Source organism: Phascolarctos cinereus, unplaced genomic scaffold (assembly GCF_003287225.1).
Source record: "Phascolarctos cinereus isolate Bilbo 61053 unplaced genomic scaffold, phaCin_HiC Scaffold_2;HRSCAF=192, whole genome shotgun sequence".
Taxonomy (NCBI): Eukaryota; Metazoa; Chordata; class Mammalia; order Diprotodontia; family Phascolarctidae; genus Phascolarctos; species Phascolarctos cinereus.
The window spans coordinates 136,659,928-136,684,262 of record NW_027555625.1 but is presented as its reverse complement, the minus strand read 5'-3'; the positions used below and the strand labels follow the sequence as shown (position 1 = coordinate 136,684,262).

Here is a 24,335-nt window from a genome sequence, read left to right as displayed (position 1 = left end):
CTTTCCAACCCCAGCTGTGGATTACTCCCACCATCTTTCTTCTTTGCTCCTACATATACCCTGATGAATCAGGAGGGTGGAGAGACCAAAAGTCACATTATTGTGCTGTGTCTGCTTCAAATGTATGTTCTGCAATCTCACCAGAGCCCCTATTGCTATACACCAGTCCTTTTATTCATCCATGATTGAGTCTGTATCCCATCCTGCAGAGTGTCTGTTCCAAATCTTCTCTCCTCATACCACTCACAGTACCTCCTCACTCCCAACAGAGGATTTTTATCAAATATTCTTCACTGAATAAAATAAGGTCATCACATCACAAGCTCCTTCTGTGCTACTCCCCAATTCTAGATTTCAAATCATCACATCATCTTCCCATTCTTACCTCCTTTGCTCTAGTTTTAAAGGAAAGAGTGGATTACTTTGTCCTTGTAAACACCAACCTACCTCCTTGTATCCTTAACCCCATCCTATCCTGTCTCCTTTGGAAGTTTGCTCCTCCTCATCTTCCTCTTCCTCTCTCTGTCTCTCCCTTTCTCTCCTTTTTTTCTTTTTAACTCTTAAATTCTTTCTTTTAAAATATTTTTTCAATTAGCAAGCATTTTTTCTTCAGCTGTGCCAAATAAAAAAAAAAGAAAAACCAAAACCCTTGTAACAAATATAGTCAAGAAAAAAAAAAACTTCCTGCATTGGCCATCTATGTCCAAAAATGTCTCTTTCTGTACCCTAAGTCTCTCACCACTCTCTCAGGATATAGATAACATTCTTCATCACTGGTTTCCTGGAATTATGGTTGGTTGGTGCATTGATCAGAGTTGCTCCTTTAATGTCCAATTTCTCCTAATACAATGACTTTTTCCCCTCCAGCTTCCAAACATATCCAACAGCTTCCAAATAAATCGTGCCTCCCGTCATTATAAAACCTTCACTTCAGCCTAATACATCTCCTTATGCTATTGTTCTATATTTTTTCCCTTTTTTTTTAAAAAGCTGTCTTCACTGCTTCCACTTTCTCACCTCATACTCTCTTCTCAACTTATAACTTACACATTCTGACTTCCATTCTCATCACTCAACTCAAATTGCCTTCTCCAAGATTACCAAAGATTACTTTTTTCTTAATGGCCTTTTCTTATTCCCTTCTTGACCTCAACTCCATGATTTGATATTGTTGACAACCCCCTTCCTCTTGGTCATTCCTTGTCCTGGTACTTTTGTGATAGGGGCCATTTCCAGTTGTCCTGATCTATATCTGGCCACTGGACCCAGATGGCTCCAGAGGAGAGAGCGAGGCTGGTGACTTTGCACATCCCTCTCTCACTTAAATCCAGTTCATTTGCAAGTCATGGCATCATCTTCCCAATGTCATGAAGGACAAACAACAATAACAGCACTTTTTGTGATACTGCTCTGTATCGCATGGTATAATGAATATGGCACTGGACTTGGAGTCAGGATGATCTGAGTTTAAATCCTGTATTAGACACTTACTATGAGACTCTGGGCAAGTCACTGAACCTCTCTATGCCTCTACTTCCTCATCTGCAAACTAAGGGGGTTGGATTCAATGGACTCTGAGGTGTCTTCCATCTCCAAATATACCTGTGTGATTTCTTCTCCTCATCCTCATCTTTCTTTTACCTCCGTTGCCAGGGTACCGTACCCTACGCTGTGTTGTAGGACCTCTTCTCTTTTTTTCTACTTTTTTTTCTCTTCCAGTGGAATCATCTATCACCACTATACAAATAATCTCCAAATCTAAGTATCTTTTCCCAGTCTCCTGAGCTTCAGTCCTCCATAACTAACTGCATGTAGGATATCTCCAGTGGCTGTCCCATAGGCACCTCAAACTCAATCCAAGACAGAACTCATTATTTTTTTCTTCCAAGCCCCTTTCCTTTTCCTAACTTCTTATTTTTGTTGAGAACACCCTTGTCATTCCAGTCACTAGTTTCCCAACATTGAAGTCATCCACAAAACAATTCCAATCAAGAGAAGGATGGGATTTGTCTAAGGATACTGATATAGATGTTCACTGATATGTAACTCACCAATCAAAGGATATTTTTAAAAGAAATGTACAAAAATAATGTCGGGGGCAGGGGTAGGGCTAAAACTCAGAATGAGCTGGGGCTGGTGAGGGAAGTTATGACCAACAGAGATTTTCTGTTTATTTGTTTGCTTTTGGGGGAGGGAGCTGAATTGGAAGAGATAGAACTTTTGCTTGGGGGTAAATAGGATGATGTTAAGTGTCAACAGAGAGAAGGTAGAGAGAGGTCATTATTTCCTATTTTGCTCCTATGTTCTCTGCCAAGAAAAAATGACCTTTACATTGGAAAACATAGAACAAAAAATGTTTAACACAGAGTTGACACCTCAAGTAAGTAAAGAGATAGTAAAAGAGCATGATTTTGCCCTTGTTGAATTCGAGTCACCATTCCCAGATGGACTACAGCCTTGGGTACTGAGAGAACTGACAGGTGTAGTTACTTGTTGAGATACTATCCACAATACTTGAAAGACTGTGGAAAATGAGAGACTGAAGAGGAACCACAAGATTGGTGAAGAGAAAATGTTTTTTTCACTTAAAAAAACCCCTCCCTGCCCAATCTGTATTTCTTCTTAGAGCCTTTTCACCTCATTTCATTATTGTATCTAGTTATGTACTTGTTTGACTATAATAATTTTTGATAATGTCAACCAGACTGAACTGGCCTCTAACCTGACACATGCTGGGGCCCTTCCTTTAGTGGGGGTCCAGCATTAGTGTGGGGAGAGCTCAATACTTATACCAATGGCTACGCAGTGAGCTGCGGCCCTGCAATGAAGGGTCACAGTAACAATGAGACAAGTTTGATTCATAGCAGGGCTTCATGACCAGGAACATAAATACAGCAGGTGCTTGTCTGAGCTCAGAGTACACCTGGTGCTGGTCAAAGCAATACAATAATTATATGAAAGAATTTTGGGATTTTACTGTGGCTGAGATCATCCAGAGGGTGAGCACAAAGGATTGTTGATATGTCAAGCTCAGGGTACACCTTGCTTGCTGGGTCTTAGGTCTGGAAAATAGGGTGTCTCCTAATATCTTGACAATAGTTTATAAGATAACAAGAAATATGAACATGCTTCTGTGTTCTGACATTCGTGTACGTATCTGCTAATTAATATCAGGCATCTTCATGCCTAGTAGAATGACTCTGCTGTTATAACAAAATCAGGTTATCTATTCTGACCTCTTTTAACCCACTTGAAGCTGCATGTGCTAGGTACATTTCTGTATCAGATTAATTACATAGACTGACATGCTTTTAGATTCCATGGGTAAAGGTATCACAAAATAATAAATGAAGCCCTTATTATGATGACGTTCAAAGAGAACCCACATGTACTCCATTGGTTCATTCATTCGAAGTGGATTCATCTTGTGCTTCTGTGTAGTAAGCATGATATGGAAGGGGGCAGGGAGACAATCAGGAGAAAGCCACAAGAAGTAGAAGACACAGTTCGTGCTGGTGAGGAGCTTCCATGTTATCTGGGGAGACATACATATGTACATGTAACAATCAAGGGCAGTTGATTACAGAGCAACCTAGAGTTAAGGGCATGAAAATTGTGTCCATCACATAGTTGTATAATTACAATTAGCAAGTGCATTCATTAAAGCCCTGTTCATATCTCTCTGGGAAGGCTGGTCCTTTGTTTTGAGAAGGATTGTTCTGCCTTTCTGAAAAAATGAGAACATGTTTGATTTTCCATCAATATTCTGTTAGCTTACATTTATAGGAACCTAGACTTAGACAACTTTTTTTTTAACCAACAGACAAATCATTGCTAAAATTAGCAAATGACTGTCTATTGAAGTATAAGCAGATTCTTCATTAATTGACTTTCTTATTGTTCTTCTCTGTTAAGAATATAAATTAGCCTTTAAACAATCATCATCAGCATCATCAACTATTATTACCACCATCATCATAACAGCTGACATTTATGTAGCATTTTATCCTATATGTCATTAGCAAAGCATTTCACATAGATTATCTCATTTAATTGTTATAACAACCCTATGATTTAGGCACACAATGTATTTATTTCCCCCATCAGAGAGGAAACTGAGGCCCAGAAGGGTTCAGGAACTTGCCCAAGATCACACAACCACTTAGAGCAGGAACTAAAGTCTAACTCTTTTGGCACTTTCTCCCTGTGTATGTTTTGTACTTCATTAGGACACTTCTAGAAATGTGATGGGCAGTTTATTAACATGAATTTAAACCAATTACAAAATGATTCTCTTGTCTTCTTTTCCCCAAGGACCTTTGTTACTGTCTTAGCAGGTGATTGAGCTTGTCCTTGTCCAAATGCATTAGCATCTGTATTTTATTTTCTTAGCTGCGTAGAACAGACTTTTTTCATTTATGAGGTATCCAGCATATTCCATTCCTAAGCTGTATTGATTGCGTCAAGCTTTGGCACGTCCCTTAAGTTGTTCGTTCTCCTCAGGGGTAAATCCTATTAGTTTCTGTGAAAGCAATTATTCTCTGAAACCTGAGTTCCCTAGAGGTCGTTTTCTTTGTAGATTCATATTTCCCTTCTCTCCTCCCATACTTGCTACGCTGGCAGTTCCCATCCCTATGGTTATGGACATGTATGTATATATACACACATATACATATATAAAACATATATAACTGCAGTAGCCAATCTTAAGGAAGACACACTGAGTGAATGCCTCTCGAATTTTCTTTAACCAATTAACTAATCCAAGTCAGAAGTAATAACTCTTGAACTTATACACACACAAATATATGTATGTCTGTATATGTGTACATATATACAAACATATGTATTATATACATACAATATGATACATGGTGTGTGTTATATATATTTTACACACACATGTATAAAACAGTAACTAGTTGTTGTTGTTTTTTGCTTTTTGGTGAGGCAAGCAGGGTTAAGTGACTTGCCCAGGGTCACACAGCTAGTAAGTGTCAAGTGTCTGAGGCTGAACAGTAGCTAGTCTTAAGGAAGACACTTTGAGTGCCACTTGAATTTTCCTTAACCTATGAATAAGTCCAAATCAGAAGTAATACCTCTCAAACTTTATAGATAGATAGATACACATATACATATTTATATACAAAGACACACAACACACATGTATGGACGTGCATACAAATATATGTACACATATGTGCATTCATATACGTGTGTATATACATATACATATGCATCAGCAGTTAGTCTTAAGGAAGACATACTGAGTGCCTCCCCAGTTTTCCTTAGCCTATGATTTAGCCCAAGTCAGAAGTAAAAGCTCTCAAACATTTTAAACTCTGGACTGGAAACCTCTGGCCTCTACAGTTTTCAAAATTCTGGGATGAATCCTTCATCCTTCAGGGAAGAAAGCAACATAGCCAATCTCAAAATCCTTCAAATCTCTCTTTTCATGAAAACAATAATAAAAATGGCAATAACAACAACCACATTTCTATATACATTTCTATAGATCTTAAAATACATTTCCTCAGAAAAACCTTGTGGGTGGATAATGCAAAATCATCTGGCATCTATTTTGTATAGATACCTATATGTATGTGTAACTCCGCCCCTAAGATGGAATGTGAATTCCTCAAGGGTGTGGCTTATTTAACCTATTTTCCTTCTATTCCTTCCTTCTACCAGCAGAGACAAATAATAAAATCTTGTTGTTTGACTGACTGACTCATTCATTTTACAAGTGTTGAAGAAGAAGTTCAGAAAGGTAATGTGAGTTGTCCTAGATCACATAGCAAGTAAATGCTGGAGTCAAAATTTGAATCCAGGTTTTCTGAATCTTGAGTCTAGTATTTTTCCTACTATAATTATGTGATTTCATGTTCATGTTTATTTTTCAAAACCTTTTCTGTCTGAATTTTCAGATGGATACATAAATTCTGCCTCATTTACAATAAATTCACTTAAATATATGATACCTACTTAATATCTTAGTCAATGAAGTATTAGAATTGGTGTTGAGAAGACCTGAATTCAGATACTTCTTTGGACACTTACTAGCTGTGTGACCATGGGCAACTGACCACTTAACCTTTCTCAACCTCATTTTCCACAGCTTGCCTGTGAAATGAGTCTATTAATATCTGTCTACCTCAATGGTTGTTGTGATGCTCAAATAAAATAATGTATTTAATATATGTTGTGAACCTTAAAGTGATATACAAATGTCAGTTATTATTATGTTCAGAAAGCAGAATTACAGTAGCAGGTAGTGAAAGTCCTTGGTGGTTTCAGGGCGTGTAACAAAGAGAAGTCAGCTTGGTGGTAGTTAAGTCACTCTGCAGTGCCCTGTCAGATGCCAGCGACCTGTTCAACATGAATACTGCACCTACTGTATCCTGCCCCACCTCCATTCTACCACCCCCTTCCAGGCCTCTGGCCTGGGCCCTCTTCTCTTCTTCCTCCACACCACTTCTACCCAAAAGAGCACCAACAAATATGTTTCTCTTTTTCTCAAAGTTCCACAGATGAAGAAAAAAAGGTCCTTGCAAAAATAACACTTGTATTTCCTTTTCAATCACTCATTTATTTAGCAAAAATCTATTGAGCTCTTTCTCTGTACAAGATACTGTTTTAAGCGCTGGGGGTGGGGAGTAGGGAATCTCATGACCACTTATAGGTTCCATGATTATCTCTATGCAGATGATTCCCAGATCTACATATGCAGCTCTAATTTCTCTCCTGAGCTCCAGTCCCAAAACTGCCTTTTTGGCATCTCATAGTATGTGACCCACAGACACAACAAACAGAACTCATCTTTTCCCCAAACCCTCATCTTCTTTCCAGCTTCTCTGTTACTGTCATGTTGCCCAAACAAGATTAAATAATTGAGAAATATTTAATAAAAATAAAAATACAATAAAACATAGATAACATCAAACCATAGCATGAAGTCAATATGTGGCCCAAAGGGACCTTTTATGTATAGATCAGTGGTTCCCATTTCTATTTGAGTTTGACACCTTGGTCAAGAACACCACTGTCATCTAGGCCCAGATGGTAACCTTTGTGTGATCCTCACCAACTCACACTCAAACCACATACCCAAATTTTAGCCTTCCTGCCTTCATAGTATCTTCCATATATGTCCATCTATGTCTTCTCTACTCACACAACCATCACCCTGGTGCTCATTACCTCTGGCCTAGAATATTTTACAATAGTCTTTTCATTGATCTCAACTCCATTTCCAGTCAGCTGCCAAAGTGATTTTCACAAAGTTTAGATTTGACCATGTCATACACTCTCTCTCTCTCTCTCTCTCTCTCTCTCTCTCTCTCTCACACACACACACACACACACACACACACACACACACACACACACTCACACACACACACTCACTCACATACTCAGTAAACTCCAGAAGTTCCCTATTAACTTCAGGATCAAATATGAAAATGCTTTGTTTGGAAACTCCATGCCTTTTCACTGGCTATCCCCCATCCTGGAATATGTACACATGCCTATGTAAAAATACCCCATTTTCAGGGGTCTTTGCAAGTGCTTCACTTCACTTTATTTAGAAGCCAGTCAAATAGGATCTGAGACAAACTTGGAAAGTCTTATGTGCTCAATATCAAATTGAATCAAACTGACTCCAGCATTGCCACCTTCAGTCCATCCTATGTACTGCTGCCAGAATGGACTTTCTGGTTCCCAGATATGATTATGTTGCTCATCTCCCTGAGTACCTTCAATGGACCCTCACTCCCTGCTGAATGAATTCCAAAATCTTTAGTTTGGCATGTGAAGTCTTCTATTATCTGGCTCCATTCTACCTTTATTTGCTTCACCCTGTTTCCTTTTATCTACACCATATTCTAGCAAAGCCACATGTTTTCAACCTCAATTAGCACCTTTGTCCACATTGCTCATTACATAGAATGACCTCACTTCCTTGCCAGTCTCCACCTGTTGACATCACCCATCCTTCAAAATCCAGATGCATTCACTTTCTCAATGAAGTGATTTCCCCAAGCGGAAGAGATTTCTCTCTTCCCTGATCTTATAGTTCTTTATACTCCCTTTATGTTCTTGTATTCTGATTTATGGTTTGTTTATCCACATACCCCGACCTTGTCTTCTCAAAAATAATCATCATTTCATTTATCTTTATGTTTCTTCCAATGGCTTCCAACAGTGCATTATACATAGGCAGGTGCTTATATATGTTTATTTAAATGAATGACAAAATGAAATCTAGCATTCTTGTCATTCAACTTGCCTTCCTTCTTTAATAGTTTTTTTTTTTACTGATTTCTTGCTGTCCAAACCAGATGGTATTGAGTACTTTTCCTTTAGAAGGAACGAGAAGGGAAAGGGGAAAGAACAAAAAGGATAAGAACCTCTCTCCTCAAGGGAAGAGAAACAATAAGGAAGCCCGTAATTAGGCCCTTCTAGCTATGGCTCAAAGAGAGAGGGCAAGGGCTGTTTAGAATCCACTTCTACCCAAAAGAGCAACTAATAGATGTGTTTCTCTTTTTTTCTCAAAGCTCCCCAGATGAGGAAGGAACACTCCTTGGAGAGATACTATTCATATTTCATTTTCAAGCTAATTGTGTTCATTCACTCATTTATTCAGCAAGAAAATTTATTGAGCCTCTATTCTATACAAGACTCTTTTAAGTGCTGGGGAAGGGAATGTTGAAAACTCCCCCCAAAAATGAACCTTGCCTTCAGTGATTTTATGTTCTGTATGTACAGGAAATAAACAGAATAGATTCTTATGAGTGGTCTGAGAAGGATTTGAAGAGAGGGATAGTTTGCTTCAAACTCAGTGATCTTCATGAAGAAGTTGGCCTTGAACAGTGGATAGAATTAATGCATAGGATGAGGAGGAAGGCACTCCAGGCAAGGTGAACACAGATGTGAGAAAACCTGGGTGGCTCTTGGAAAAGAGCAAGGAGTTAGTTTGGCCAGAACCTGGGATGTGTGAGTACTGGGCAACAGGATTGTAAAGACAGCTTGGAGGCTGACTGTGGAAACCTTTGGATGCCACTATAAGGGATGTGAACTTTAAACAATAGGGATCCACTGAAAGCTTTTAAATAGAAGACAAATCTGAGCAATAGTTTAGAAAGATTAATCTGGTAGTAGTAGATAAAATGGATTGCAAGAGGAAGATAATAATTACACTTAGCATTTATATAACATTTTAAGGTTTACACAGGACTTTACATCTTAGCCTCACAACAACCCTGGGAGGTAGGTGCTATAATCATCCCCATTTTGCAGATGAGAAAACTAAGGTAAACAAATTAACTGACTTGCCCAGGAAAGAAGACAGGTTACTAAGAATAATCTAGCTTGTCATCAGTCTACAAAAACTAATTAACTGATGATACATTAAAAATGAAATCTTTGCCCAACAGCTGATAAGTTGATGGACTTCTGCAAGGAACTGAACCCCATTCATGTTGACATTGTCACTGTAAATAAAACTAGAAGATATGAAGATATTGTAACTAAATGGAACAAGAGCCCAGAAGTTCAGAGAGCTGAATAGAGGAGTTGCCAGAGTTTGAGAAAGGAACATCATTTTGTGGGGCACTTGCTAATCTCCCCTCACCATGCTTGTGATGAGTAGAAGCACTATCTGTTACAGAGGAAGAAGCTGAGAAATTCTATGAAGAATTTGACAAGATCTTCCAAATCAGATCAATATTTCTCAGTCACCAGTGACTTCATTGTAAAGGGGGACATTGGAAGATATGAAAAATATATTAGAAAATAGGGTTGTTGTTGTTGTTTGTCCTTCATTCTCGAAGAGGACCATGACATCAGGAAGGTAATGCCGTAACAGGATTTAGAAATAGAAGGATTTCTGTGTATCATTGATAAAGAGTCAGAAGATACTGGACATGTTGAGCACCAGTTACCTCCTTCCTTACCCTTCCCCACCCCCACTCCCCCTTCTCCCTCCCTCCCCCCAAAAAGAATCCAAACAGATTCTGTCTGGCAGAAAACAGCTGCTAACTGATGTGGGAGTAATTTCAGAATCAGCTTTCTGTGTGCAGTTAAGTACATTGACTGCTAAGAGTAAAGTCAAAATCAACTCCAAAGTAGGAAAAAAGGATAAAGATTAGAAGATGACTTTGATAGTTTCATAATCACATCAATGCCAATACTTTCTGAAATAATGCCTATGCAAAAATTAGTGTATGCAATTAGACAATTCCAACTTGACCTTCCACGTGCTGAAATATAGCATTAGTGGGGGAGGGAAAAGGAAAAGGAGAGGGAAGGAGGAAGAGGGAGGGAGACAGAGACAGAGAGAGATCACACAGAGAGAGAAAGAGAGAGAGAGAGAGAGAGAGAGAGAGAGAGAGAGAGAGAGAGAGAGAGAGAGAGAGAGAGAGAGAGAGAGAGAGAGAGAAAAGAATTGGACTCCATACTTTTCAGAGAAAAGGATAATGTATACCTTGCCCTTAGGAATCACAGAATCACAGAAACTATTGGAAGGGAACTCGGCAGCCATCTAGCCTAACCCATAAGAAGTGTTTCTCAGACTGGAGATCATGACTCCCTAGAGGTATCTTTTGGAAAAGAACTGACTCTAGGGACTCCTTTCAGAAGCATCTTCCAGCTTTAAGAATCTATAAATCATGTAATCCACAGACAGCTCTTACTAATGGGACAAGGCTCAAAGCTATAATCAGAGAACATTTCACCCAACCCACTCAATAACCCAGACTTACTTCTATTATGTCCTGATGCCTCCTAAGTGGCCATTACTGTCACTTAGCTTCCATATTAGGGCTCCCTTAGAGATTCTGAGCCCTTTCAAGGAAACCTTAATTCTGGTTGTTCCGTCTTGCTGCCAAAGCAATGTCTCCAAGGCTGTGTCTCCCCATACAGTGTTTTTGTGTTAGCTGCACTCCAGATCAGGTCTCATAAGCCTATAGCAGTCCAAACATAGTCTGAAGAGGTTCCAGGGATGTTTGGACTACACAAGAGTTTCAAGGGAAGAGAGGAACACAGATGTCTCTGATTACCTGACACAGCTGCTCTTCACCATCATATGGAGATGCTGAGCATCCTCTGGCTTTTACCCAGCTGTTATAGCAAAACAGCATTGATGCTGCCCTGATTTCTTCCAAACCAATCTGCTCTCCTGCAAGGCATTCCTCATCCTGCACCAGCACCGTATCTTTATCTCTGGTACTTTGTTTTCTCCCTCTACCTAACTTCAACTTTAGTAGACTGACAAGAGGTAATGGAAAAAATACTGGGCTGAGTTAAGCAAGTCCTGAGTTCTAATCCCAGTTCTGATATTTACTTGTTAAGTAACTCTGGTTAAGTCACTTACTGCCTCAGTTTCATCATCTGTAAAATGGGATAATGATACTTGTACTACCTATCTCACTAAGTTATTGTGAAGAAAGTGCTTTGTGAACCTTAAACTGCTTCTTAATAGTGACTTATTCTCCAAGTTTTCATGTCACTCACAAATAATGTCAAATATAATGAAATATGAGAATAGTCAATGTAGGAAAGATCATTGAAAGATGAGTACCCTAATGCATTATTGGTGGAACTGCTAATGGGTCTATGGAAAAGCAATTTAGGATTACAAGAAGAAAGTGACTAAAATGTACATATTTTGTACCATGAGATTCCACTGCTAGACATATACCCAAGGAAGTCAGTGACAAAATAAAGGTTCCATACACACCAACATATTTAGAGTAGGTTATGTTGTAGTAGCAAAGAGCCAGCAACAAAGTAGATGCCCATTGACTGGGGAATGATTAAACTAGTTGTACATGAATGTAATAGAACTTTACTGTGCTGTAATAAACAACAGGATGAAAACAAAGGAGCATAGTAAGTCTTCTATGAACTGATATAAAGTAAGCAGAGCCGGGGAACAATATATTGTATACATCACTACAAAGTAAAGAGAAAGAATAACAGAGCAATCACACCTGAAAGCTATGAAATTATAATGACAAAGCATAGTTTTGCTGATCTCTTCTGACTTCACCCCCTTTAAAAATTCATTATTACAAGGGATGATTCTCTGGGAGAAGCTGGGGAAAAGATACATTAAGAAATGTAGCAGTCAGGAAAACAAAACATTTCAATGAAATTTATTTTAAAAAAATAATGAGTAATTGTTAAACATAGGCCACAGTCCGTAAAGATCTAATTATTTTTAAACAGGAAAAATGAAGGAAATACCTTTTCATTCTCCCTTTCCCACTCCCTTGTAAAGCTTATAGGTATTTTTGAAGGAGGTAGGTATGGAGTTGAAGAGTAGAATATTATTATTGCCTGCTCTGTTTTGGGGGGCAGGGTTACAAAGTCTGCTCATGAAGAATGTGGTAGTGATGAATATTACAAAGAATTTCCCAAACTCTGCAAATGAATAATTTCTAGCCTAGATTTTTGCTTAGCTTTTGGAAGCCCCATTTATATGCAGATCTAATTCAAGTTTTTATAGTAGGCATATTTATAAAAAGTGGTGTATACAATTTATTATAAATCAAGTTATACTTTAAATACACTAGAACTTACCTCTGTAAAAGCATTCCTCTTTATAAAGTAAAAAATAAGCCTCCACATATGCACAGATACACATACATATCTCTTAAATTTAAATACAATTAAGAAAATTTTTTAAACTAATTTCCTTTTAAATTCTTCTCTTCTCTTCTCTCCATCTTCCCCATGCCTCCCACTCCCAGATAAAACATTCCTAAACTGTTCCTATCCGTTGACTCAGTGATAACTACTACTAGGTCTATACCCCAAAGCAATCAAAGAAGAAGGAAAAAGACCCATATGTACAAACATTTTTGTAACAGTCCCAATATAACTTTTTAAATGTGTCTGTGTGCGTATGTGCGTGCATGCAGTTTTAGATGTCAGGTTTGCTCAAAATGGGATATACTCGTAGATGTCAAATTATCCAAACCCTCACGTTTTGAATTCTTTGTACCTGTCTTTGAAATCCCTGCCCACATTGTCAAACCGTTATTGGCGATTCACCATAAAATGATTTCATTGTGATCCAAATATGGAAAGGGACTTTACAGTGCCAGCTGGCAGATATGCTGTTTAAGTGGTCATCCTGCATTATACCCTAATCATATCTACACAGGGCTTCTTAAACTTTTTCCACTCAAGAACCACAGTTTACGAAGCATTGTAAATAACTACATGACCTGCTTCTGAGACTTTGATCTTTCACTTGGGTTTGGCTATTATTTTCCATTACGATTTTCTTCTTAGGATCAGAAAGAATAATTGTCAAATGAGACCATCTGCTTTATCCTTAGAAATAATGAGTAATTTCAGGTTTTATATGCAGGAATCTTCTTCAGATTTTTGCTTTTTATCCACCTACGTTCTGTATGCTATGTTGTGTTTAAAAGAGCCCAGGCTTTGGTGTCAGAAGATCTGGGTTTGAGTTCCTGGCTACAGGCAAATCACTTAATCTCTGTAGGCCTCAGTTTTCTCACCTATAAAAAGAGATAATAATATGTATCCTTCCTGCTTAACAGAATAGTTGTAAGGAAAATGGTTTGTGAAATGTTAATGTTCTAGAAATGTGAGGTGCTCTTGTTTTTTTTAAATTGCTATTAATAATAAGTGACTTTTCACTATAGGCTCTAGGCAGCCTATATACTTCCATGCATAGATAATAACTTCTTAAAGTTTCAGAAGGCTTAATCTCTTGCCTTTTTTAGATTTTGAGCTCTTGAATGAAATCTCTGTTTCCTGTTTCTAGCCCTTCTTACCCTTTGCAATGTCTTAGTGGGATCAAATATGTTAAATACTTTATAATTTAAAAAAAAAGGTTAATATAAGAAATTTACATCCAGTTTCAGAGAAAAGGAGAAGGGAGATAAGATTGTTAGGGATCACATACCTAAACCTATAAGGCATGATTTCTAATGTCTCCTATCTAGAGAAGAGGAGGAAAGCAGGGTAGAGGCAGTTTACCTTGGGTCTGTGACTTGTACAGCAAGACACCCTGTCACCATTTGCCAAATCAATCCAGTAAAGAAATTTCATGGGTCCAACATGGCGAAACATTCCTGGTTCAAATCTCAAGCCCTGACACTTGCTGCCTGTGTGACCTAGGGCAAATCACTTGACCGCTCCCTGCCTCAGTTTCCTTAACTGTAAAATGAGAAATAATAATAATAACAGTTACCCTATAAACTACAACTGCAAAATGGGCATAATAATAACAATAACCCTGTCTCCTGGGGTTGTTGTGAAGATCAAATAAGACTATTTTTGTAAAGTGTTTAGTACAGTACTTGGCTCATAATAGGTGCTTTTAAAAGGCTTGTTTCCTTTCTTCTTTCCAGTAAAAAAAATCATTATTTACTGGGGTTTAGGGTTGGGGAGGGGCATGGAGAATACGGCAGGGTAAGAATTAAAAACTGCAGTGGCATTTGAGTGTGGCTTTTAAGGATGAGGAGGAATTCAGTAGGGGGCAAGATACAGTGATTTAAGAGGAGGGAGCAGAGTGATCAAAAGTAGTGAGGCAGAAACGCCTAGGTTTTGTGGGGGATGCACCAAGGTGTCTGGTTTGGCTTCACATTGAATGCCCTGGAGGGGAGTATTTTGAGATAAGGCTAGACCTCAGAGCCCTGAATGCCGAGCCAAGGAGTTTGGACTTCATCCAGCAGCAAAGTATCTATTTCTTTAAGCAAAGTATGTGCAGTTATTCCTTCCACGCCCCAGGGGTTAGGGATATAGCACCCTTGCAATCTGGAAAAACCACGTAAAATTTTTTGGCTCTCCCTTCATATAAGAGAAAAAGTCTGAATTTTTTCTTCTTCTTTTATGGGGTGTTTACAGTACCTTATAGTAAAATTTGGGTTAAGTATTTGGTCATAAGGTCTGTGTCATCTTATGACCTTCACGGGTCATCTGTGGCTTCTGCAAATCTCCCTCAAAATTCCTATTTAACTTCTTATGCAGACCCAAGATATAGCAAAACCACGATGGGAAAAGTCGTCATGCAGAAGGGATAGCTATATTAGGCTTAAAGCACTAGGCCTGCACCAGGGATGTGCTCCTGTCCCTCCACTTCCACAGCCTCCTCATCCTGGAAGATCATTGTGTCCCTGTAGCCTCCTCCTCCCATTGGTTAGTTCCTCCTGTAACCTTTCTTTTATGGAAGTGCCCAAGTCAGCCATGTTTCCTCCTTTACTTCTCCCTTCCCCTCTTTTCATCCCTTTCATGTGTTGTCTTTCTCCTCCAAAGTGTAAGCTCCTTGAGGACAGGGACTTCCCCCCCTGCTATTTATATCCCTAGTTCTTATCACACTGTCTGGCATGCAGTCGGTACTTAAATAAATGCTTGTTGACTACAATGGAAGCACTAAGAATAGGAAGGGAAGGGGCAACTCCTAACACTTTTTTGCCACTCCATGGATTTTTCTTGGCTATAAGAAGAAATAATTGCTCATGATTCTTCATCCCCATCCCAAACGTTCCTCTTCTCTAGGATGGAAGTAATAAGCATTTATTAAGTTCCTACTGTGGGCCAAGAACCATTCTTTACAAATATCATCTTATTTGATCCTCACAATGACCCTGGGACATAGGTGCCATTATAATCCCAATTTTACTTTAGATGAAACTGAGGCAAACAGAGGTGAAGAGACTTACCCAGGGTCATACAGCTAGGAGGGACTGAGGTCAGATTTGAACTCAGTTCTTCCTGACCCCAGGCCTGGCACTCTGTCCACTTAGCTGCCTAAGGTTGGGAATATGATACTCTAAGTACAGTACTGGATTTGGAGTTGAAAGGCCTGGGTTCATACTCCAGCTCTGCTACTGTGTGATATTGGGCAGATCCCTTAGTCTCTCTGCACCTCAGCTCTTCTGCACAATGAGGGGCTCAGACTAGAAGGCTCCCAAGGTCCCTTCCTGCTCTATTGCTATGACTGAGGTAGCCCTCTGAGGTGGATATAAAAAGGTATCTTCTGCCATTGCTCTCCCACACATCTCTGCTTCTTCTATTCCCAGCAGTGGCCTTACTTATTCACTGACAATGTGTGGTCCTCACAGAAGACAGGGAAATTGACCCATAACCTGTTATTCATCCTTGTTATTCCTGGGGGGGAAAAGAAAAGTAAATTTTATCTTGGGTACAGTACAGTATCTGTGACTAATGAAATGACTGAATTGGGCTCCATTTGATTTCCAAATGCCTTGACTGCATGAAAGATAATAAATATGTTCAGTTTGGTGGTGGGAGTCAGGGAGTGGAAGCAGGTCCTTTTTTCCTCTTGCAATTAAGGGCCTTTTGGCAAGAAAAGAAATGGAGTTTGCTTTTTTTGTTTTACGTCTAACAGCCTTTCTCTACATGGATTGTTTGATCAGTCAAGTACAATTCCCGATTAAGAGTGGGGGCCAATTTTACCAGGGGTGGTGATTACTTTGAAAAATATTAACAGTGGCCTAAGAAAGCAGCGGAGGATGTCGACAGGGTGCTATGTGTGGTAGGTATAGGGCAAAGAACAGTGTCTTTGTGCTAGAAATGGAAATGTGCACTCTCCAAACACTCCAAACAAATTGGAACCTTGAATAATTCAGTGCCTTAGGCCATCTTGTCCTTGGGCTTTCACTCCAGTGTCTGTGGATGGATTAAATCTATAGAATGATGATAAGAATTAGAAGGAAAAATGGGAAACAGCCAGAATGAAACCTTGTTCACTGGGGAGAAGGCTGATCAGAAGTAGTCAGATGTCTGAATTACAAAGAGAAAAAATCAACAGTTTTATGACTTCCAAGGGTAATGAGGTATTGGGAAGAAAAATTGGGATTTTAATGGCACCTATGTCCCAGGGTCATTGTGAGGATCAAACAACATGATATTTGTAAAGCATGGTGCTTGCCCCATAGTAGCAGAAAATGCAGTGGGACTGTTAGCACCTTGGTTCTAGGTTCGACCTTGTCACCAGGTCAAATTCTTGCCACAGTGATGGTGAACAAGTCACTGAACACCTCTAGTAGGTCTCAATTTCCTCATTCCTAAAATGGGGGGGGTTGCCCTGTTCTCATTTTAACAAACTGATGGATAAGGATGACTATTTGCAATTACTGTATTCAAAGAAGGAATCAACAAGCCCTTTTAAAATTCTATTTTATTTTATTTTCAATTATTTATATTATTTCCAAAATCTCCCCGTTTTCCTGCAGGCATTTGAGAAGGCAAGAAAAACAAAACCCTTTACATACACACACACACACATATATATATATATATATATATATATATATATATATATATATATATATATATATATGTAAGTCAAGCAAAACAAACTCCTGTATCAGCCAAATATAAATTATAGCTTATTCTCTTGTATCGATTGACCTTTTCACATTTCTTTTTTATATGGGACATTTGTTTAGAAACTCCTCATTTTAAAAAAAATGCGAGCAAGAAAGACAGCTCAGAAAATAACATGTTGAATTTGTATCCTTGGAGCAACAAGCAATCTTTCCGTGGAGTAGATTCATAGCACATGTGAGCCATTTTGTTCTTCTCATTGTATATGAACATGCTCATCTTATTTGGTGTTTGGGAAATTCAAAGTGGTTTTTTTAAGGAAATAAAATTTTTAAAAAGGAAAACTCATAGATGGGAAAAGAAATTTCATCCCTGCCCAGTTATCACAAATATATAATACTAATGAGATAATGATTTTTTTCTAAAACTGCATTTCAAAGTAGGATTAATAAAAGGGGGAGGGGAATTAAAGTTGCCTTGTTTTTTGTCTGAAACTCACCTGACCTGGTCACAAGGGTGGGGAATTTTGGTGGGTTTTTTTTCCCCCTAGTCTGAGGTATCTGTTTTATTTTGTTTTTTCTTCTTTTTCTATAGGCATTCTTACTCTAAAGAGAGCAAATGAACTCTTGAGTACAGAAGTCCCTGGAAGTTTTCTGATCCGAGTCAGTGAAAAGATAAAAGGCTACGCTTTGTCTTACCTCTCAAAGGATGGCACTAAACACTTCCTAATCGATGCCTCCACTGACTCCTACAGCTTCCTGGGGGTAGACCAACTCCAGCATTCCACTCTGGCAGATTTGGTCGAATATCACAGGGTAAACCTATATGTATACATATGTGTGTGTGTGTATGTGTGTATATTATATATGTGTATATATATATATATATAATATATAATTTCAAAATAATTGTTCAAGGCAATTCAGTGAACATTTATTAAACACCTGTGTGCAAGGTGATGTGTGAGGTTATAGAAATATAAAAATAAGGTTGAAACTGTCCCTGCTCATAAGAATATAGATAGGGTACCACATGAACAGAAATAAGCAAATATCAAATATATATCAAAGTAATTTCCTCTAGGCAGAGAGCTCTAATAGTTGAGATACACAGCAAAGACTTCATGGAGGAGGCGGCATCTGACCTTTGCTTTGAAGAATGCTGGGTGGGTGGGTGGGGGCAGGGTTTAGAGGGGCAGCTAGATGGTTTAGTTGATGGAGTGCCAGGCCTGAAGTAAGGAAGACTCATCTTCTTAAGTCTAAATCTTGCCTCAGACACTTACTAGCTGGGCAAGTCACTTAACTCTGTTTACGTCAGTTTCCTCATCTGTAAAATGAGCAAACCACTTCAGGGTCTTTGCCAAGAAAACCCCAAATGAGGTCATGAAGAATAAGTCATGACTGAAATGAGTAAACAATAACAACAAAGAGGGTCTAGAGCAGAAATGAGAAAGAAATACCCCCCCCCCCGAAATGGGAAACTGCAAAGGCCAGAGACATGTGGGTAGGAGATGGAATGTCATACATGATGAATAACCCAGAGGCCAGTTTGATTAGAATGGAGAGTGTGTGAAAGACACTTGATATGAAATAAGACTGGAAAGGTAGATGGGAGTCAGATTGTGAAGGGCTTCAGATGCCAAGCAGTATAATAGGTACTTTCTCTTAGAAACAATAAGAAGAGTTTTGGGAAGAGGAATGACATGGTCAGAATCGTATTTTGAGTATTCTGCATTTGGCACGTGTAAATGGAAGAATGTTCTTCCTCTGTCTTGTTCTTTTTTTTTTTTCTCTCCCCAGGAAAACCCTGTTGGGGGCAAAGGGCAGAGGAAACATAAAAGAGTGGTCTTGTATCAAGCAAGAATAGAGTAGTGACCAACTACTGAGGACAGAGTCTTTAAAAAGAGAGTGTTTTAGAGTGAAAGCTGAGGGATTTTCAGCTCGAAGGACTATCTATCTATCTATCTATCTATCTATCTATCTATCTATCTATCTCTCTATCTCTCTATCTCTCTATCTGTCTCACACATACACACACACATATGTATATAAACTATGTTGTATATATATTTGGATAGATAAATTTCTGGAAAAGAAAACCTTAAAAAATAGGAGAAATCCTTAAAATCTAAGATAATTGTGGGAGGGACAAATGGAAACTGAAATCCTTCTGGGGGACATCACCTTATGCATGTACCATGAATGCCACTCAGGTGGTTGGTTTTCAGTCCAGGGTGAAGGGATATGCACATGCATGCACACACACACACACACACACACACACACACACACACACACACACACAGAGAGCTGAATATTGTGCTTCTGTTTCCAGGAAGAGCCCATCACCTCCTTGGGGAAGGAGCTGCTGCTCTACCCCTGTGGTCAGCAGGAGTATCCACCTGACTACCTGGGTCTCTTTGAGTGACACCACCAAGAAGTTTGTGTTCTGCAACCTGTAGCTGAGCCTTTCTCAGGAGGAACGCTGCTAAAACTCAGAACATGGTATTTCTTCACTGCAGAAATGACCCTGATGTTGCTAGAAGAATCTCTACTCAGCTCAAACTCTGAAGACCAATGTCAATGGGAACGTCTTTTTCTGTTATTTATGTTCTCAAAGGGAAGCCAGTTGATTTCCCAAGTTCAGCAAAGCAGCTACACATTGAGAGAGCAGCTTTACTGGACCACATGAAGGAAAAAGTAAAGGAGTTAAAGCCTTGGGGGAAGTAAGATATCTTTCTAAAACCAAAATGATTACATGATATAGCTCTTCTTTGCATGAGCTCTGAAGCCTTCAGGGTTCTACACTGTTGCCTACTAGAACTCAAATTGCTTTAAAAAAATAATAACAAAGGCAGGCAGTGCAGTACTGTGGATGGCAGGATGGGTTTGTAGTCAGAAAGGCCTGGGTTCAAATCCTGCCTCTGACACATACAAGCTCTATGGCCATGGACAAGTGAGCCACCTCTCAGGGCCCAGGCAACTCTCTAAGACCAGATGAGTGGTCCCTTTGTATCCCTGGAGAGAATTTTCATGCCAGAAGTTTCCTAGCCAATTGAAATCGTAGGTCCTGACCAAAAAAGGGGTGTGGGGAAGGGAAGAAGAGGAGAGGTAAAAGCTTACTTCAGTTATTATTGCTCTTTGGAAAGAGGAATGGAAACACTTCAGAAGTCGAAAGACAGAAATTTAAACTGAATGTTTGAAGCTTCACCTCATTTGTAAATTTGAATGAATTCCAGGCAAATCACTTAAAGTCTGTGAACCTCAACTTTCCCATCTTCAAAATGGAAATAAAAAAAAGAACATCTGCACTGTCCACCTCACAGTGTTTCTGTAAGGATCAAATGAGATAATCAGAGTGAAAGCATTTTGAAAAGTATAAAGCCTTAAGATGTGTGTGATGTTTGTGTGTGTGTGTGTGCGTGTATATGTATATATATATATATATATATATATATATATGCATATATATTTGGCACATAGTGTAGAATAATATGTTTGTGCATGAATATGAATGATTATTTTATCCTGACACAAGTCACATTCACTATTCATGAATCAACCTTTCTGTTAAGAGGGGTGACTTCTGTTTAGCTTCATAAAACAATTAGATACATAAACACTTAAGGAGACAAACTTCTCATCCGCCCACTTCCTAATGGCCGGCTGTGACCCCTTACAGGGTTAGCTTCCATTGCCAGTGGCCGTAGGCATGTTGGCTCCCAACTGGGCTTTCCCAGGGTCACAGAATATCAGAGCAGGAAAGGACCTCAGACACCATCTAGTTCTACTCGCAGTGCAAAAAGAATCCCCACTACAACAGTCAACAAATCAACACCCACCCTTTGCTTTAAAGACCTCCAGTGAGGAAAAACCCCATTAACTTGCAAGGCAGCCAGGTCATGCAAAGGCTAGAATTCTGGGCCTGGAGTTAGGAACACCTGAATTCAAATGCAGACTTGCACATTTATTAGCTGTATTATCTTGGGCAAGTTACTTAACCTCTCTTTGCCTCAGTTTCCTCGTATTTTAAATAGGGATAATAATCACACCTACCTCCTAGGGTTGTCATAAGCATCAAATGAGATGATTATAAAGCATTTAGCACAGAGCCAGGCACATAGTAAATGCTAAATGAATGTTAGCTATTATTATCATCTTTAAAACAGCCCATTCCACATTTTTGGATGTCTTATTTTTACGATTTTCTTCCTTCATCAAACCTAGATCTGATTTTTTTGCCATTTCCAGCTACTCCTCCAAGTTCTGCCTCTACCCCAGCACAAAGCAAAACAAATCTATTTTCATTTCCACTTGATGGCTTTTCAAATACCTTAAGAGGGCTAGCATGTCCCCCCGAAGTCTCTAAGCTGAACATCTTCAGTTCTTTTAAGCAGTCTCTCTATGGCACAGAGTCCAGGCCCCTTCACCACCCAAGATGCCCTTCTCTGGATGCTCCCTTGGTGTCACTTAAAATAATTCTTTCATTGACAACTGAGAATTGACAGCTACCTCAGAATCAGAATTATGTATTTGAAGGAACATTAGAGATCATGGAATCTAGCCTCCTCACTTTAGACTTGAAGAAACTGAAGCCCCCAAAGGGGATATGACTTGTCAAAGGTCACAAAGTTAACCCATACTGGCATTCTTTTCAAAGAGCCTCTTTGTACCAGTCGAATGACTTGTCATTCATGGAGTTACTAGTTGCATAATACTTTTTTTTTAGCTGGATAAAACAATTTAGGAAGATAGCTTTAGGTATTTATTTGTTTTTAGTGGAGAAAGTTTTAAATTACATATAATTCATTAGGTAACTTTCCCTGAGTCATTCCATAAATATATATGTATATGTACATATATATATATATATATATATATATATATATATATATATAAAATTTTATTTTATTTTATTTTATTTTATTTTAATTTTTGGTCTGGGCAATGGGGTTAAGTGACTTGCCCAGGGTCACGCAGCTAGTAAACGTTATGTGTCTGAGGCTGGTTTTGAACTCAGGTCCTCCTGAATCCAGGCCCGGTGCTCTATCCACTGCATCACCTAGCTCCCCCCATTCCACATATTTTTTAAAAGAATTTAAATTATTGCATCATTTTCTCAGCTTCTGCTCCTGAATGCAGTAGTACGTGGGGTTGTGTGGTGTTGTGGACTGAAGGCTGGACTGATAGCCACTGTTTAGTTTGGTAGCACCAAAATAGTTCTTTATCTTCTCCAGGCTTCCGCGTACTATTTTTTGGGGGGAGGTTAGGCAATGAGGTTAAGTGACTTGCCTAGGGTCACACGGCTAGTAAGCGTTACGTGTCTGAGGCCAGATTTGAACTCGGGTCCTCCTGACTCCAGGGCCAGTGCTTTATCCACTGCACCACCTAGCTGCCCCTGTACTCATCATTAAAATGAGAGATTGGGTTGAATGACCTTGAAGACCACTTCTAGCTCTAACATTCTATGACTCTTAATGGGAAAAAAGTAAATCAATAACCTCCCTACAATCATTAATGAAAGGTAGTAATTGTACGTTGATAAAATAAGACAGCAATACCTTCTCCCAGAGACCTTTCCAAGGAGATTTATGTGATCAAAAGGAAAGGTAGCACTGCTAATGGGCGCCAGTAGGCTATGAAATGATGTGAGAAATGCACCATGACCTGAATCGAGTTAGCCTAAGTTGGAACTTAATCAGTGGTCTGCAGTGTGGTAGCCATTGTGATGCAGAAGAATGAGCTGACAGCTGGGAAGGATGGGACGCTTGCCTGGCATCTGTTGACATGGTGGGGATTGTTTGGACTTCATCATACGGCAGTCTAGGGCTCTTTGTGTACAGCAACAGACAAAGTATTTGGAAGGGAGGAAGCAAAAGAATCCTGGACAGAATCTGAAGTCTAATCTTGGTTCTTCTGCTAACCAATTCTATTTTAACTGTGGGCAAGTCACTTCACCTCTCTAGGCCTCAGTTTACCCATGTGTGACATACAGTTTGGTAAGCAGAAGAACGTAATGAGTAATGGAAACAAATACATAACATGGATTTGGAATATGTCTAGAGATTGATTTGTGACAGAATTAAGGGGTGTGTATATATTTTGCATAAGCATTTCATATGTATGTGTGTGTTTATAAATAAAATACACACATGTAAGTATCATGTAGAAGTATTTTTTGATTGACAGCTATTTCAAGTCCATAAGATTCTTTTGGAAAAAAATCTATATTGTTGTTAATCTTTTGTTTTTACATCATTTTCTTTTCTGAATATATCCTTCTTAATATATCCCTATAGTCTCCTCTACCTAGTGAGCCATTGCTTGTAAGAGAATAAAAAAGAAAAGGAAAAAAAGGCTTAACAAAAGTCATATTTGACAAGATATGCAGCCCCCACCTCTGGAAAGGAGGGAAGGAAGGAGATGCATCTTCTAAACTCTTTAGGGCAGATCCTGGTCATTCTAATAACAGACAACATTCTGTTCAGTCATCTTGTTCCATAATAGTCTTTAATAGAGTCTTCATTTTTTAAAAAATTCCTCGGTGTATGTGAATGTGAAATGAATGGAAGTATTTATTAAGCATTTGCTAAAAAACAACAACAACAAACTGCTAAATGATTAAGCTTTTTTTTTTTAAGTGAGACAGTCCCTGCTCTCAGTGAGTTCACATAGTAATTGGGGGAGACAACATGTGTAGGAAGGTCCAGATAGCCCAGCTCAGAGGTTCTTAGGATACATTGGCAGATCAGATAGCAATAACTGAGGGAATCTGGAGGGTTAGTTATTGACAGGGAAGACAATAAGTCCTGGTGGACCTTATGGATTAGTATTGCTAAGTGGTACAGCGTTGGATTTGGAATAAGGAAGATCTGAGTTCAAATCCTGCCTCAGATTCTAACTAGCTATGTGATCTTGGGCGAGTCACTTAGCTTCTCTTGGTCTCGGTAATACTACCTACCTCATATGGCTGTTGTGAGGACAAAATGAGATAATATATGCAAA

General features: G+C 38.9%; 1 protein-coding gene across 1 annotated transcript in view; it reads left to right on the top strand.

Annotated features, from left to right (window-relative positions):
- The window catches only part of SH2D4A (SH2 domain containing 4A), a 106,088-nt gene extending 85,449 nt beyond the window's left edge, over positions 1-20,639 (top strand). Inside the window, 2 exon segments of the mRNA XM_078149616.1 lie at positions 17,926-18,146; positions 19,666-20,639. Coding sequence (XP_078005742.1) covers positions 17,926-18,146; positions 19,666-19,758 — 314 coding nt within the window. The 3' untranslated portion in view covers positions 19,759-20,639.
- Positions 20,640-24,335: the final 3,696 nt, after the last annotated feature.